The sequence below is a fragment of the Piliocolobus tephrosceles genome, chromosome 9 (assembly GCF_002776525.5).
Source record: "Piliocolobus tephrosceles isolate RC106 chromosome 9, ASM277652v3, whole genome shotgun sequence".
NCBI lineage: Eukaryota > Metazoa > Chordata > Mammalia > Primates > Cercopithecidae > Piliocolobus > Piliocolobus tephrosceles.
Window position 1 is genome coordinate 63979868 of NC_045442.1, and position 17071 is coordinate 63996938.

Genomic DNA, 17071 nt, shown 5'->3' on the forward strand with positions numbered 1-17071 from the left:
CAGAGGTTGCAGTGAGCCAAGACGGCGCCATTGCACTCCAGCCTGGGCAACAAGAGCAAAACTCCGTCTCAAAAAAAAAAAAATTTATAAATGTGCTGGGCATGCGTTTTAGATACATGTCACTGAAATTGAAATAATAACGTTATAATCATTTTATTGTCAGAATGGCACATATAATATGATAGTCTACCCTTATCCTCAAGGGGTATTCCAAGACCCCATGTGGATGCCTGAACCTTGGGTAGTACCAAACTCTACATATACTATGCTTTTTCTGATATATACACACCTATGATAAAGTTTATAGTTCAACCCCAGTCCAAAATGAGGTGAGTATAGTACAATAATATATTTTGAGAGCGTGTAAGAGCACATTTACATAACTTTTATTACGTATGTTGTTATCATTGTTCTAGTTTATTATTAGTTATTGTTACTAATCTCTTATTGTGCCTAATTTATAACTGTGGCCATATGGGCATAGTTCTCATAAGCCGCTAAAACTATCTCATGCCACTTCAATTGCTACAAATTTTATAAAGAGTTAATGGAAACACATTTTTGGTGAACTGATCATTTGACGAATTGATTGCCTCTGGGAGGGCTGGTTGGGTCAGCCCCACATGGGTCTGTTTGTCTGCTGATTGTTTCTGGGTTCCCAGCTGGGCAAGGTGTCTTTGGGGTGGGTTCAACTGGCCACAGACTACCTATCAGGAAAGCTTCCTACTACACCCACATGGCCACAGTTATAAATTAGGCACAGTAAAAGATTAATAACAATAAATAATAATAAACTAGGATAATTACAACAATATATGTAATAAAAGTTATGTGAATGTGCTCTCACACTCTCAAAATATTTTATCATACTATACTCACCTATTTTTGCACTGGGGTTGATTGCAGGTAACTAAAACCAAGGAAAGCAAAACTGGGGATAAAGGGGACACTACTGAATACCTGACGCAAACACCCTAATGGTGACATTTATCTACAAAATGATAGACAGTGATCTCTTAGGTGATGAACAATACTAGGTATGATCATTGTTATTAATTTATCTAGGATAGCAAATGCAAAATGAAGAACAGATGAAATATGCAAAAAGACAAGGCAACAATTAAAATGTTATAGAAAGAAGTGAGGCTCTCACACACAAAAGTTACTGTAAGGCATAGACAGAAAGGAGGCCGGGGGCAGTGGCTCACACCTGTAATCCCAGCATTTTGGGAGGCCGAGGCAGGCGGATCACGAGGTCAGGAGATGGAGACCATCCTGGCCAACATGGTGAAACCCTGTCTCTACTAAAAATACAAAAAAAATTAGCTAGGTGTGGTGTTGTGTGCCTGTAGTCCTAGCTACCCAGGAGTCTGAGGCAGGAGAATCGCTTGAATCCGGGAGACGGAGGTTGCAGTGAGTCCATATCGCACCACTGCCTGGCGACAGAGAGAGACTCCATCTCAAAAAAAAAAAAAAAAAGAACAAAAAGGAATGAAAGGAAAGTTATAGCATGTCTATCAAATGAGGTATAGAACAGGTAATACCTGGTATATAGGATTCAAAGTCCACTGTGGAAGAGAAATAGAAGGATATCAGAAACAATAATGTTTAGCCCAAACAAAGAAGACTATATGAGAAAAAAAATCAATGCTAATTTGAAACAGAGAGATATGCATCTCATCATTTTTGTACCACTAATAAAAATAAATTTAAAGCCAATACAGCCCAGCATACTATTTCAACTTTGCTGACAAGACAAATGATGCAGCCAGTAATATCTAAAATGTAATTATTGTAAAACCTTGAACAGTTCACAGTTAAGCTACATTCAGAGCAGAAATGATGTGTTTGGAGACAGGAAATTAGTATTTAATGGAAAGATGTTGGCAATATAAATCCAAGTGGGGATTTGGAGAAGAGTTTTTGAAAATACTAAAAATACAAAAAATTAGCCAGACTTGGGGTCGGGCGCCTGTAGTCTCAGCTACTCGGGAGGCTGAGGCAGGAGAATGGCGCAAACCCAGGAGGCGGAGCTTGCAGGGAGCCGAGATCGTGCCACTGCACTGCAGCCTGGGCGACAGAGCGAGACTCTGTCTCAAAAAATAAATAAATAAATAAATAAATAAATAGAATAGAATAGCAAGAGTCAGGAATCCAGTTGCAGTTACAGTGTGTGACACTTAGGAGACTGGGAAATATGGTTATGCAGAGTTGGTAGAACAATATTTAGCTAGTGTCAAAAAGGAATTTTGAATTTACACAACGAAAATGACAAAAATCTTATTTTTCGATACATAAAGTCACAATTTTTTGAAAGATTCCCTCTAGTAATTTTGTGCATTTATATAATAAACATATGGTTAGTTTCTCATAAATAATTAGCCCATCTTAAACAAATCCATATGAATGCATACTTCTTTCCAAAACGCAATGAAGAAAACAGCTTACATTTTATGTAGAGTGGCTTTAATCATATACTTTGGAATTTTTCATTGCTCTTCCCCATTATTTCAAAAACACCCTTCAGTATTATGGGCCTTTTATCAACAATTTGCTCAAGTCTTCAAAAATAAAAACTCTGAAGAAGGAAATCTAAATGTAACCCTAAAGGACTATAATTTAAGAGATGTGAATCATTTTATACACTAATTCTAATAACTGTCCCTGAAAACTTACCTATGAGGTGATTTCTGTATTATAAGTCCCATGTCATAGAAAAGTGTTCCAATGGAGAGAATCTAGGTAATAAATCATGCCTAAATATTTAAAATTACATTTTGTCTATAATATACAAAGGTCAATGTTGAGCAAAATAAATATATGACAGTAATTAGAGTGAATATTTTGATATTTATGCCTTTAAATGACATGAAGAAGATAACACAATGTTTTTAAAGTCTAACAATTCTTTTTTTTCTTTTTGTTTTATTATTATTATACTTTAAGTTCTAGGGTACATGTGCATAACGTGCAGGTTTGTTACATATGTATACTTGTGCCATGTTGGTGTGCTGCACCCATTAAAGTCTAACAATTCTTTCACCAGAATGTTTAATAGGAATAATTCATGACTTTCTTTGACTAATCAGATCCTGCCTTTTTAATGAAAATTCTAAGCCTTAAAAAGAGAACAAGCTGACATAAATGAAAAAGATGGAGAATATGAATTTACAATGGTTAAAACTCAGCAATTCATGAGCAACTTGAGAAACACGTTTATTACAGCTCATAAAACAGTAACCAATAACAGGGAGTGTGTATACTGAAACAAACAGCCAAAGAGACTGAAAAAAAAGTGTAGTCACAGGCTGTTCTGGCACAAATTCATTGCCTCTATTCTGGTGAGTTTCTCTTCATGGGATTTATGGACACTGAATTACATCCAGACTCTGCTAACTTCTTGGTTTTCTCCCTCCTATTGCCAAATGACTCTTTAAGCTACTACATGAGTCTAATCCATGGGCATCCCGAGCTTCACAAATTCACGTCATCCCCAGCAAGAAACCCACCGTCTTCACTGAGTCATTCAAAGCTTCCCACTGCTGGAATGGCATCGACATCTGGCTCCTTCGCCAGTGGTCATAGCGAGCTCGACTCTCTTCATTGGTCAGAATCTCCTTTGCCTTCTGCAGTTTCTGAAAAGTCTCCACTGGAAAACAAATCAAGAAATGAGCACTTCTCTCTCGGAGGGGATATTTTAAACTCCAAAACTATCCAACTGATCTTACTAGAACCATGACTCTGTCACTTACTGGCTATGTGACCTTGGGCCAATTTATCTCATTAAGCTTTTGTAAAGGGTATCACAAGGACAAGCAAGATCATGGATGTAAAGCGCTTGGCACACAGTTTATCCACTCCCTGTATTGTGCCTCAGTCATGTGCCAGATGCTACTCCTGGTGCTGATGACATAGATGTGAACAATAGACATTATTAGCAGGGGAAAGAGACATTTGTAAACATTGAAAAAATACTATTCTGCCTTGTAGGAAGAAAACTACCTTTTTTAGTGCTGGGTGTGAGAGAGGGCAGTAATTAGGCAAGAGGGACAGTAAAACTGAAGACTATAAAGCAGGAAGGAGCACGGTGACTTAGAGGAAGTAGGAACTGCCAGTGTGGCTGGAGGACACAATGCTAGGGGAAGAATGATGAGGGATGGGGCTATACAGTAGACAGACAATAGCTCAATCAACTAGGGCCTGAGATGTCATGTTAAGGATGCTGGTCTGCTTTTTGTCCTAAGAGAAATGAGAGGTCTTAAGCATAATAAATAACATGGTAGATGCTGGGACAAATGGTAGCTTGTCACTAATCTACTTGACCAGATGGCATATAATAGAAACCTTTTATGGCTCTGTTAGCAACACCTCCAAAATCTCTTCTGCTCCTCAGTGAAGTAAAAACTTTCTGCAGAGCAGAATACAAGATCCATACACAGGCCAGGTGCAGTGGCTCACGCCTGCAATCCCAGCTCTTTGGGAGGCCGAGGTGGGTGGATCACAAGGTCAGGAATTCAAGACCAGCCTGGCCAAGATGGTGAAACCCCGTCTCTGCTAAAAACACACAAAAAAGAAATAGCTGGGGGTGGAGGCAGGCGCCTATAATCCCAGCTACTCGGGAGGCTGAGGGAGAGAATTGCTTGAACCTGGGAGGTGGAGGTTGCAGTGAGCTGAGACTGTGCCACAGGACTCCAGTCTGGGTGGCAGAGCGAGACTCCATCTCAAAAAAAAAAAAAAAAAAAATCAGCCGGGCGTGACAGCACGCCTGTAATCCCAGCTACTCAGGAGCCTGAGGCAGAAGAATCGTTGAAACCTGTGAGGCGGAGCTTGCAGGGAGCCGAATTCGCACCACTGCACTCCAGCCTGTGCGACAGAGCAAGATTCCATCTCAAAACAAACAAAAATTCATATGTTGAATTCCTAACTCCCAAAATGATAGCATTGGGAGATGGGGCTTTTGAGATATGATTAGGTCATGAGGGTGGAACCCTCACGAATGGAATCAGTGCCCTCATAAAAGAAACCCAGACAACTTGCTCACTCTGTTTCCCCCATGCGAAAACACGGCAAGAAGACAATTAGCTGGACATGGCGGCAGGCGCCTGTAATCCCAGCTATTCGGGAGGCTGAGGCAGGAGAATCGCATGAATCTGGGAGGTGGAGGTTGCAGTGAGCCAAGATCACACCACTGCACTCCAGCCTAGATGACGGAGCAAGACTCCGTCTCCAAAAAATAAAAAAATCAATATACAAATATCAGTGATGTCTCTACACATTAGCAATGAACAATCTGAAGGTGAAATTAAGAAAATTCCATTTATAAGAGCATCAAGAGCCGGACACAGTGGCTCATGCTGTAGTCCAGCACTTTGGGAGTCCAAGGCAGGTGGATCATGAGGTCAGGAGTTCGAGACCAGCCTGGCCAAGATGGTGACACCCCGTCTCTACTAAATATACCAAAAAAAAAAAAAAAAAAATTAGTTGGGCATGGTGGCAGGCGCCTGTAATCCCAGCTACTCAGGAGGCTGAGGAAGGAGAATCACTTGAACCTGGGAGACAGAGGTTGCAGTGTGCTGAGACCACACCATTAATCTGCCTGGGTGACAGAGCGAGACTCTTTCTCAAAAGAAAAAAAAAGGCTTCAAGAAGAATATAATATTTTTTAAAAATTGAACAAAAGAAGGAACTACACAATATTGTCAAAATACACTAAAAAAGATCTAAATAAATGAAAAGACATCCCATGTTCATAAAGATTTACTATTGCTAAAATGATAATACTCCCCAAACTGATCTGCAGATTCAACATAATCACTATCAAAATCCCAGTTGCCTTTTTTGCAGAAATTGACAATCTAGTCCTAAAATCTGTTTGCAAATACAAGGGACCCAGAATTGCCAAAAATAACTCTTGAAAAAAATAAGAGCAAAGTTGGAGAATTCACACCTCTGAATTTCAAAACTTATACTACAAGGCTACAGTAGTGAAAACGGTGTGGTACTAACATAAGGATAGACATACTTATAAATGGAATAGAATTGAGAATCCAGAAACAAACCCCTCACATTTACAGTCAATTGATTTCAACAAGAGTGCCAAGACAATTTAATGAAGAAAAATCAGTCTTTTCAACAAATGCTGCTAGGACAACTGAATATCAATATATAAAAAGCATGAATTTAGATTTCTACCTTAAGCTATAAACAAATATTGACTCAAATGGATCACAGATCCAAATGTAAGGCCGGGCGCGGTGGCTCAAGCCTGTAATCCCAGCACTTTGGGAGGCCGAGACGGGCGGATCACGAGGTCAGCAGATCGAGACCATCCTGGCTAATACGGTGAAACCCTGTCTCTACTAAAAAATACAAAAAAACTAGCCGGGCGAGGTGGCGGGCGCCTGTAGTCCCAGCTACTTGGGAGGCTGAGGCAGGAGAATGGCTTAAACCTGGGAGGCGGAACTTGCAGTGAGCTGAGATCCGGCCACTGCACTCCAGCCTGGGCGACAGCGAGACTCCATCTCAAAAAAAAAAAAAAAAAAAAAACAGATCCAAATGTAAGAGTTAAAACCATAAAAAACTGAGAAAAAAACATAGGAATAAATCTTTGTGACCTCAGCTTAGGCAAGAGCTCCTTAGATATGACACCAAAAGCACAAGCAACAAAAGAAGAAATAGATAAATTGGACTACATCAAAATTAAAACTTTTGTGCCTCAAAGAATACCATGAAGAAAGTGAAATGACAAGCCATGGAATGGGAAAAAATATTTGCAAATAATATATCTGATAAGGTACTTATATCTAGAATTTATAAAGAACATTTACAACTCAATAATAAGACAAATAACTCAAATGCAAAATGGACAAAAGGCTTGAATGAACATTTCTCCAAAGAAGATATACAAACAGCCAATAAGCACCTGAAAAGATCCTGAACAGAATTAGTCCTCGAGGAAATACAAATCAAAACCATAGTGAGATACTACTTTATACCTACTAGGATGGCTAAAATTAAAGGATAATAATTGTCTAGAATGTGAAAAAATTGGAATTGTCACACATGACAGGTGGGAATGTAAAGTGGTATAGCCACTTTGAAAAGTAGTTTGGCTGTTCTTCAAAAATATTAAGCAGAGTTGCCATATGACCCAACTTTTATAATCCTAGGTATATATCCATGAGAATTGAAAACATATGTCCACACAAAAACTAGCATATAATAGCAACATTATTCATAATAGTCAAAAGTGAAAATAACACAAATGTCCATCAACTGTGAATTGATAAACAAAATATGGTATATCCACATAAAAGAATTATCATCCAGCCATAAAAAGGAATGAAATGTTGATATATGCTACAACATGAATGAGTCTTGAAAATATGCTAAATGAGGCTGGGTGCAGTGGCTCATGCCTGTAATCCCAGCACTTTGGGAGGCTGAGATGGGCGGATCACCTGAGGTCAGGAGTTCGAGACCAGCTTGACCAGCATGGAGAAACCTCATCTGTATTAAAAATACAAAATAAGCCAGGCATGGTGGTGCATGCCTGTAATCCCAGCTACTTGGGAGGCTGAGGTAGGAGAATCGCTTGAACCCAGGAGGTGGAGGTTTCAGTGAGCCATGATCATGCCATTGCACTCCAGCTTGGGCAACAAGAACAATACTTAGTCTCAAAAAAAAAAAAGATGGGGCTATTGAACGCTACAGGAAAATAAATGAATGAATAAAAGTATCTTGCCATAGCAGCTTGGTCCAGTGAGAGCAATCCTTCCTGTTGCTGACGACAATGTACATGTCCCATTATATAAATGAGATGTCACTTTTTCCAATGGGAATAAAAAGCTTATTAAATTACCACCAAGGATGCACATGCCACTTGCTACTCGTGTGGTGCTTGTAAAGATTTATGTATTTATCTGTGAGTCACCTTCGTCATTGTTGGCTTCACTTTCCAGAATTCCCAGAATGAAAGAAGCTGCTTAGAATTATTCTGATGTAAGTCCCTCAACAACAGTTGATAAGCAGAAAGAAAAAAGAAACCTTATCTTTCCTATAATGTGACCTTTCTCTTGTTCCATCCACTTCACATTTAACAAAGGTAAGTTTGGGTTTATATTTTTTCATTAATGTAGCAGTTAATCAAATGAGTCACACAAGGTAAACACGTGCCAGTTCTGGGAAGAGAGATCTCATTTTGTAAGCTTATATGAGCAAATGATGCCGGAAGTCTTGCGAGACATTCTGATTTAACTCCTGGGTCTACCTTCAAAATACAGAGGTTATTTTAAATTCACATTTCACAATAGAATTTGTATTACAACAGTCACATTTTAAATGTATGCCATTTACAATTACTTGAGAAATAATAATGATATGATGTCAAAAAACGCTTTGAAAAAATCTGGAAGAAAATATACCAACTGTTAATAGTAGTCCTCTACCAGGGAAAGATAAAAGCAGACTTTTTCTTCCAATTTATTTATTAATTATATTACTTTTATTCTACGGGGAAAAACAGTAAAGACTGTAAAGTAAAAAAAAAAAACAATTGAGACATTAAAAGATGTTGGTTAACAAAGGACAAATTGTTCCCCTTCTTCTAATATCCAAATGTCTTTGAAGTTTGCACATCAGTAACAAAAATGCCATTCCACAGGTTCTTAATTTAGTCTGAAGTTTACTTTCTTTTTTTTTTTTTTTTTTTTTTTTTTATAGAGCCTCTCTCTATAGCCCAGGCTGGAGCACTGTGGCACAATCTCACCTCACTGCAACCACCGCCTCCTGGGTTCATGTGATTCTCCTGCCTCAGCCTCCACAGTGGCTGGGATTACAGGCACCCACCAACACACTCAGCTAATTTTTTGTACTTTTAGTAGAGAGGAGGTTTCACCATGTTGACCAGGCTTGTCTCAAACTCCTGACCTCACATAATCTGCTCACCTCAGCCTCCCAAAGTGCTGGGATTACAGGTGTGAGCCTTCACACTCGGCCTTAAGTCTACTTTCTTCATGGCCATGGAGAAGTTAATAAAGTGTTAATCTGAAACAGTTACTGTCACCCACACAAAGCGCTGGCATGAGCACCAGCCAGGAGCTCTGGGGCTCACGGACACTATTTCTATAGCAAAGTCAGTCCTGTCTGCAGCACCCACATCTGCAGAGGGGAAGGGATTTCTAGTGGCCTTAGATTTACTTTTTTTTTTTTTTTTTTTTTTTTTTTTTCAGGGAATAAAAGAATGATCTAATCATTACTTATAAAAAGAGAAAACTATCCCATCATGTGAAATGTCTACCTTGGGCTGCTACATAAAAGCAAGGAAAGACAATCCACTGAATTAAAATTGCCAGCATCCATTAAGCACTTCCCACATGCGTGACTCCTCATTTAATCTTCACAGCAGATGCTTGAAGTAATATACTACTAGTCTACCTGCTTTACCTACGAGAATGCTGAGGCTCAGAAAGATTGCCCAAGATCAACTAGACTGTAAGTGGAATGGGAGCAATCCAGACAAACAAGCCTGTGTTTATATCCACTACTCCATCATGCTACCACATCAGTAATTTCAATAGCAACAGTTGAGGCTATATTTAGCAGACAAAAAAGGTATAGATATGAGTTTAATTTCTCCTACCTGAAGTTCCTCTACTGTCTGGCTTTTCACCTTAATTAGATACATTTCACAATCTGTCCATTATATTCTGGATTTCTGTCAAGCTAAACTTCGGTATCCAAGTGAATTTTTAAAGATATTTTGAGGTTGGGTGCAGTGGCTCACTCCTGTAATCCTGGCACTTTGGGAGGCAGACGCAGGTGGATCACTTGAGGTCAGGTGTTTGAGACCATCCTGGCCAACATGGTGAAACCTCGTTTCCACTAAAAATACAAAAATCAGCTGGGCGTGGTGGCACATGCTTGTAGTTCCAGCTACTCGGAAGGCTGAGGCAAGAGAATCACTTAAACCCAGGAGACAGAAGTTGAAGTGAGCTGAGATTGTGCCACTGCACTCCAGCCTGGGTGACAGAGCAAGACTCTGTCCCCCCAAAAAAATTTTAAAATAGACTTTGAAATAGTCTGGCCAGGCACAGCAGCTCATTCCTGTAATCCCAGCACTTTGGAAGGCCAAGGAAGGAAGACTGCTTGAGTCCAGGAGTTTGAGACCAGCCTGGGCAACATGGCAAAACCCCGTCTGTACTAAAAATACAAAAAAATTACCCAGGTATGGTGACACACATGTGTGGTCCCAGCTACTCGGGAAGCTGAGGTGGGAGAATTGCTTGAGCCTGGGAGGTTGAGGCTGCAGTGAACCAAGATTGCACCACTGCACTCCAGCCTGGGAGACAGAGCGAGATCCTGTCTCATATATATATTTGAAATACTTTCATCAGTAACCTTAATCATCCAAGTGTATAAAGATCCACATAGCCGGGCGCGGTGGCTCAAGCCTGTAATCCCAGCACTGTGGGAGGCCGAGACGGGCAGATCACGAGGTCAGGAGATCGAGACCATCCTGGCTAACACAGTGAAACCCCGTCTCTACTAAAAAATACAAAAAACTAGCCGGGCGAGGTGGCGGGCGCCTGCAGTCCCACCTACTCGGGAGGCTGAGGCAGGAGAATGGTGTAAACCCGGGAGGCGGAGCTTGCAGTGAGCTGAGATCCGGCCACTGCACTCCAGCCTGGGTGACAGAGCGAGACTCCGTCTCAAAAAAAAAAAATCCACATAAATGTTCAGAAAGTTGTATTAATGAAAACTGAGTAAACGGATGCTTAGATTAAAAAACACCCTCTACCCAAAGGTTGAATCATATATCAAATGCATGCCTGACTAGAGAAGATATTGATGTCTGTGTGCCTTTTCATTTTAAACAATATTTACACAGTCCAGTGTTTCTCTGAACAAGACGCCTTGAGGCAGCCCATACATGAAAACCCCCATCACTATGGCAACTAGAAATGGCAATAATTACACAGTGATTCATCATGTATCCTGAATAAAAACTGTTTGTCAGGGACAGAGAAACAACTCACAGTCATGCTTCACCGAAAAGAACCCAGTTAAAGAATAACCTGGGTGGTGGTGGTTTTTAAGTGTTTATCAAATTTTTATAATTTTTTTTTTTTTTTTTTTTGAGACACAGTTTCACTCTTGTTACCCAGGCTGGAGTGCAGTGGCATGATCTCGGCTCACTGCAACATCTGCCTCCCGGGTTCAAACGATTCTCCTGCCTCAGCCTCCCAAGTAGCTAGGATTATAGGCATGCGCCACCACGCCCAGCTAATTTTGCATTTTTAGTAAAGACAGAGTTTCACCATGTTGGTCAGGCTGGTCTCAAATTCCTGACCTCAGGTGAACCACCCACCTTGGCATCCCAAAGTGCTAGGATTACAGGCGTGAGCCACCAAGCCTGACCTAAATTTTTATAATTTTATGCTAGGACACCTATCTTAATATTAACTCCAGTTCAGACAGGTAGTTAATATATCCCCTAAAGAAATGTTTGTGCCAGGGGCCGGGCGCGGTGGCTCACGCCTGTAATCCCAGCACTTTGGGAGGCCGAGGCAGGTGGATCATGAGGTCAGGAGATCAAGACCATCCTGGCTAACACGGTGAAACTCTGTCTCTACTAAAAATACAAAAAAATTAGCCAGGCGTGGTGGTGGGCACCTGTAGTCCCAGCTACTCAGGAGGCTGAGGCAGGAGAATGGCATGAACACGGGAGGTGGAGCTTGCAATGAGCGGAGATAGCGCCACTGTACTCCAGACTGGGCGACAGAGTGAGACTCTGTCTCAAAAAAAAAGAAAAAGAAATGTTCAGGCCCAGTTCGGTGGCTCATGCCTGTAATCCCAGCCCTTTGGGAGGCTGACAGGCGGATCACTGGAGGTTGGGAGATCAAGACCAGCTGGCAAACATGGTGAAACCCCTTTTGCACCAAAAATACAAAAATTAGCCAGGTGTGATGGCTCGTGCCTGTAATCCCAGCTTCTCAGGAGGCTGAGACATGAGAATTGTTTGAACCTGGGAAGTAGAGGTTGCAGTGAGCCGAGATCCTGCCACAGCACTCCAGCCTGGGCAACAGAGTGAGACTGATGCAAAAAAAAAAAAAAAAAAAAGAGAGAGAAATGTTTATGCATTCACTTATTCAAGAAATTGTGCAGAATAGATGTCCTCTTCAGTAAGTGCCACACTAGGGGCATACGACTGTGAACAAGACAAGCAGGGCGTCTGCCTTACTGAGCTTCCAGAATGACTAATAAGTAAACAAGCAATAAGGAGACAGTGTGACACACAGTCTGCTGCCTGACGTACAGGGTGCTCTTGGTAGGTGGGACACACGGGACTTCTCAATTGATGGTCAGCTGAGACCTGACACAGAAGCACAACCTGGCCAAGTAGTCAGGGACGTGTGTGAGCCACAGAGTGTTCCAGGCAGAAAGCATCAAGCATAGAGGGCTGGGGTATAGAAAGAGCAGGGCACATGAAGGAACTGTTGTAGTTCTAAGTGGCTGAAACATGAAATTCTAGGCATGGCAAAGGAAAGCAAAAGGGGATGGAGAATTAAGGTACACAGCATGAAGGAATTTGTGCCTAAAGTATCAACAATGACAAAGGATGAACTACTGCACAGTACATCACAGACATAATGCGAAGCGAAAGAAGCTACACACGAAAGAGTACATACCGTATGATTTGATTTATATGAAATCCAAAACTGCAAAACTAGTCAATGGTGATAGAGATCAAAAAATGAGAGAGGGTGCTGACTTTGAACAAGATGAGAAAGGGATTTCTGGGGTGCTGAAGATGTTCCACATCTGCCTAGGCAGTGGTTAACCCAGTTATACATATGCACAAATTTATCAAGCTCACACTTATTATTTGCTCATGGTACCTTAAACAAGTTAATAAAAAGGATAAAAAAATCAAATAAGCAGAAGCAATAGTTAAATATCTAACAAAAGATTACCTCACATATAGAAAAATGATCTGTTTTTGCAAATCAAAGGAATCAATGATTTCTAGAGAAAATAAATAAAGAACTTTAAGACAAGGAAAACATTTTCTTTTTTTTTTCTCTTGTTTTTTTGAGATGGAGTTTCGCTCTTGTTGCCCAGGCTGGAGTGCAATGGCGCGACCTCTGCTCACCACAACCTCCACCTCCTGGATTCAAGCAATTCTTCTGCCTCAGCCTCCCGAGTAGCTGGGATTACAGGCATGCGCCACCACACCTGGCTAATTTTGTATTTTTAGTAGAGTCAGGGTTTCTCCATGTTGGTCAGGCTGGTCTTGAACTCCCGACCTCAGGTGATCTACCTACCTCGCCCTCCCAAAGTGCTGGAATTACAGGCATGAGCCACCGTGCCCAAAGAAAACATTTTATAAATAAAGAAGAGTTTGGATTTGTGCCATGTGGAATTATAGATAGGTCTTAGTATGATATTATCCTTAGAGAAAAATCACATATACTCACATGCTATATGCATATAGTAAACATAACCATCAAATTTAAGATATAAGGCCAGGCGCAGTGGCTCACACCTGTAATCCCAGCACTTTGGGAGGCCAAGGCAGGCAGATCACCTGAGGTCGGGAGTTTGAGACCAGCCTGACCAACATGGAGAAATGCCGTCTCCACTAAAAATACAAAATTAGCTGGGCGTGGTGGTGCATGCCTGTGATACCAGCTACTCCGGAGGCTGAGGCAGGAGAATCGCTTGAACCCAAGAGGCAGAGGTTACAGTGAGCCAATATCGTGCCATTGCACTCCAGCCTGGGCAATAAGAGCAAAACTCCATCTCAAAAAAAAAAAAAAATTAAGATATAATGTTACCTACCCTGAGGATAAAATCAGAGTAGGAAAACACAAGAGACTTCAACTGCACTGGTAAAGTTTTAAGCTGGGTGGAACATATGTGGACATCTGTTAGAGTATTCTTCATTCCTTTTTGTGCATACTATTTTCTTCCATAATTAAAAAGAAAAATCTGCAATGAGAAGCACTTAAAGAATGCTGTAGTAATCCAGGCATGAAATGATGGGGGCTTACCTACAGCAATGGCACCCAGGATGAAGGGAGGAGGACACAGTGGAAAGGGACCAGGAAGGTAAAGCAACAGTGTTTGGCAATTGCCCAGATATGGACATGAGGGAGAGGAAGGTGACAAGGCTTCCATGACACCACCTGAATGGACGGTGGTGTCATTCATAGAGATGGGATAACACAGAAAAATAAACAAGATTTCAGAGGGGGTGATAACAATAATGAGTCTAATTTTTGACAGGGTGACTTTGAAATGTTTCCAAATGGAAATTTCCCAGAAACAGTACAGTCTTAACATGGGGAGTGAGAACTAGGTTAAGGATAGATTTGGGGGCCATCAAAAGAGCTGGTGATTTAAGCTACAGACCTGGACAAGGCTTCAGGAGAAAATGGGGAGTGGGCTCAGAAGAGAGCTTAGGAGGGAACCTTGGGGCAACAGAGGAGTCACAAAGCAGACTGAGAGAAAGCAGCCCAAAGAGGCTGGGGGAGAACCACGAGTGCATAGTATCCTGACAGCTAGGAGAAAAAAAACTTTCTTTCAAGGAGGAAGGTATGGTCACCAGGGCCAAATTTTGATGCAAGTTCAGGAGAGATAAGTACCAAAAGGTAACCACTAGATTTGATACTCAGGCAGTCCTTGGTCTATTTCTGAGAAACTAGGGAAGTCAGAGTAGAATAAACGGAAAAATAGGGAGAAGGGAAATAGGACATCAACTGTGGACTTCTTTTTCAGGAAGTCTGGGTCTGAAGAGAGGAAGAGAGGCAGGGAAGTAGAGAAGAGAGACAGGTTGCCAAAGGATTATTGGTTTGTTCACGTTTTTCACAAGCCTGGATAGGCATAAGCATATTTAAGTGATAGTGAAGGAAAGAAACAAAAGTATGAATATATGGATATATTCGGGTTCCCACTAACGAAGGAATCACAAGTTTCTCATCAAGACAACCGCCTAGCCGGATACACACCCGTAATCCCAGCACTGGGAGGCCGAGGCGGGTGGATCACTTGAGGTCAGGAGTTCGAGACCAGCCTGCCCAACATAGTGAAACCCTGTCTACTAAAACAATACAAGAAAAAAAAATTAGCTGGGCATGGTGGTGTGCACCCATAGTCCCAGCTACTTGGGAGGCTGAGGCAGGAGAATCGCTTGAGCCCGGGAGCCAGAGGTTGCAGTGAGCCATGATCGCACCATGGCACTCCAGCCTGGGTGACAGAGACTCTATCTCAAAAACAAAACAACACAAAAAAAGACAACCACCTGGTTACAAATATACTTAAGTTATGTTAACACTCAATAACTGGTGAAATAAAGCATGAACTAGAAGAATTTTAAACTACAAAGCAACACATTATAGCAGAAAGAAAAATGGATCTTAAATGACTACTATTAGAAAAGATCCTGCACAGCCCTCTCCCTTTCTATCATCCAATAATGCAAAGAAAGAATACGTTTCAGCATAATAGACAAGAAAAATTCAAGTTACTATTCACTGGCTTTTGGTTCTATAAACTACTCATTTTCTTGAGAAATAGCCTTTATTAAATTCTTACCAGCTTTGGGGTTTTCAGGATGCTTGTCTGGGTGACATTCCAGAGCTCTGACTTTAAATTCTGCCAGGATTTGTTCAACCTAAAACAAAAATCAGTGTTTAAAATAAGGGGTCATGCCAGGCGCAGTGGCTCACGCCTGTAATCTCAACACTTTGGGAGGCTAAGGCAAACGGATCGCCAGGAATAAGACCAGCCTGGACAACAAAGCGAGATCCAGTCTCTACAAAATATAAAATAATTAGCTGGGCATGGTGACATATGCCAGTAGTCCCAGTTACTTGGAAGGCTGAGGCAGGAGGACCCCTTGAGCCCAGGAGTTCAAGGCTACAGTGAGCTATGATGGCACCACTGCACTCTTGCCTGGGTAACACAGCAAGATCCTATCTCAAAAAAAAAAAAAAAAAGGTCAAACTTAAATGTCATAAAGGAAGAAGTTGGGGCATCAATCCTCCCCAAAACAGCCATGATCAACCCAACTTTTTTTGATCCCTATATTTCTATTTTGACTTTTTCCTCTAAGAAATAATTTCCTCAATAACGAAATTCAGAAAGCATCCAATAAACTCTCCTACTGAAATAGTTGTTGTGAGGACAATTTAACTACTTAATTTAAATAATGGCCCAAGATATCTATGAGCTCAAAATATTTAAATATCCAGGCCAGACGTGGTGGCTCACACCTGTCATCCCAGCACTTTGGGAGGCCAAGGCGGGCAGATCACAAGGTCAGGAGTTCGAGGCCAGCCTAGCCAACATGGCGAAACCCTGTCTCTACTAAAACTACAAAAATTAGCCAGATGTGGTAGCAGGTGCCTGTAATCGCAGCTACTTGGGAGGCTGAGACAGGACAATCGCTTGAACCTGGGAGGCAGAGGTTGCAGTGAGCCAAGATCACACCACTGCACTCTAGCCTGGACGACATAGTGAGACTCTGTCTCTAAATACATACATACATACATACATACATATCCAAAATGGTCAGGTAGGTTTCTCCTAGGAATATATAAAATATTCAAATTCTTCAAATATGCTTAGCCACCATTACTCAAGGATAACTGTCTCTGAATTATAAGTTATAATTTACAAATTATCTATTACAAAGCTCCTTCTTCCTGTCTTTTGGTCTCTTTTTTATTAAGAATTTCAGAATTAAATGAAAAAGAACATAATCCAAACGTGATAATTTTATTACCAATTAGGAGCTTCATTAGAGATTTTGATTTAGAAAACAGAAACTCCAGCCCAAACTAAAATGAGATTTGAGCGGCATCAATGATTTGATTTGATTTCACTTACCCATCTAATCCCTATTATCATGAATTATTAAGACGGGTTTATTAATTGTAATTTAAATGACAGCAGCGGGAAACAATAGTGGTTATGTGGCTTTAGAATCTGCTGCTTGGTTTTATTTTATTTATTTTTATTTTATTTATTTATTTATTTATTTATTTATTTATTTATTTATTTATTT

The 17071-nt window shown here is 40.9% G+C and overlaps 1 protein-coding gene across 2 annotated transcripts in view; it reads right to left on the reverse strand.

Moving 5' to 3' along the window:
• Positions 1-17071, reverse strand: part of DNAJC12 (DnaJ heat shock protein family (Hsp40) member C12) — a 46230-nt gene that overhangs the window by 15474 nt on the left and 13685 nt on the right. Inside the window, exons 2-4 of one of the 2 annotated variants that reach the window (XM_026455333.1) lie at positions 15598-15676; positions 8176-8265; positions 3510-3649 (exon numbers count right to left, since the gene is read on the reverse strand). In XM_026455333.1, the coding sequence (XP_026311118.1) occupies positions 3510-3649; positions 8176-8265; positions 15598-15676 (309 nt within the window). The remainder of the gene's footprint in view (positions 1-3509; positions 3650-8175; positions 8266-15597; positions 15677-17071) is intronic. The other variant, XM_026455334.1, reaches the window with a different exon arrangement.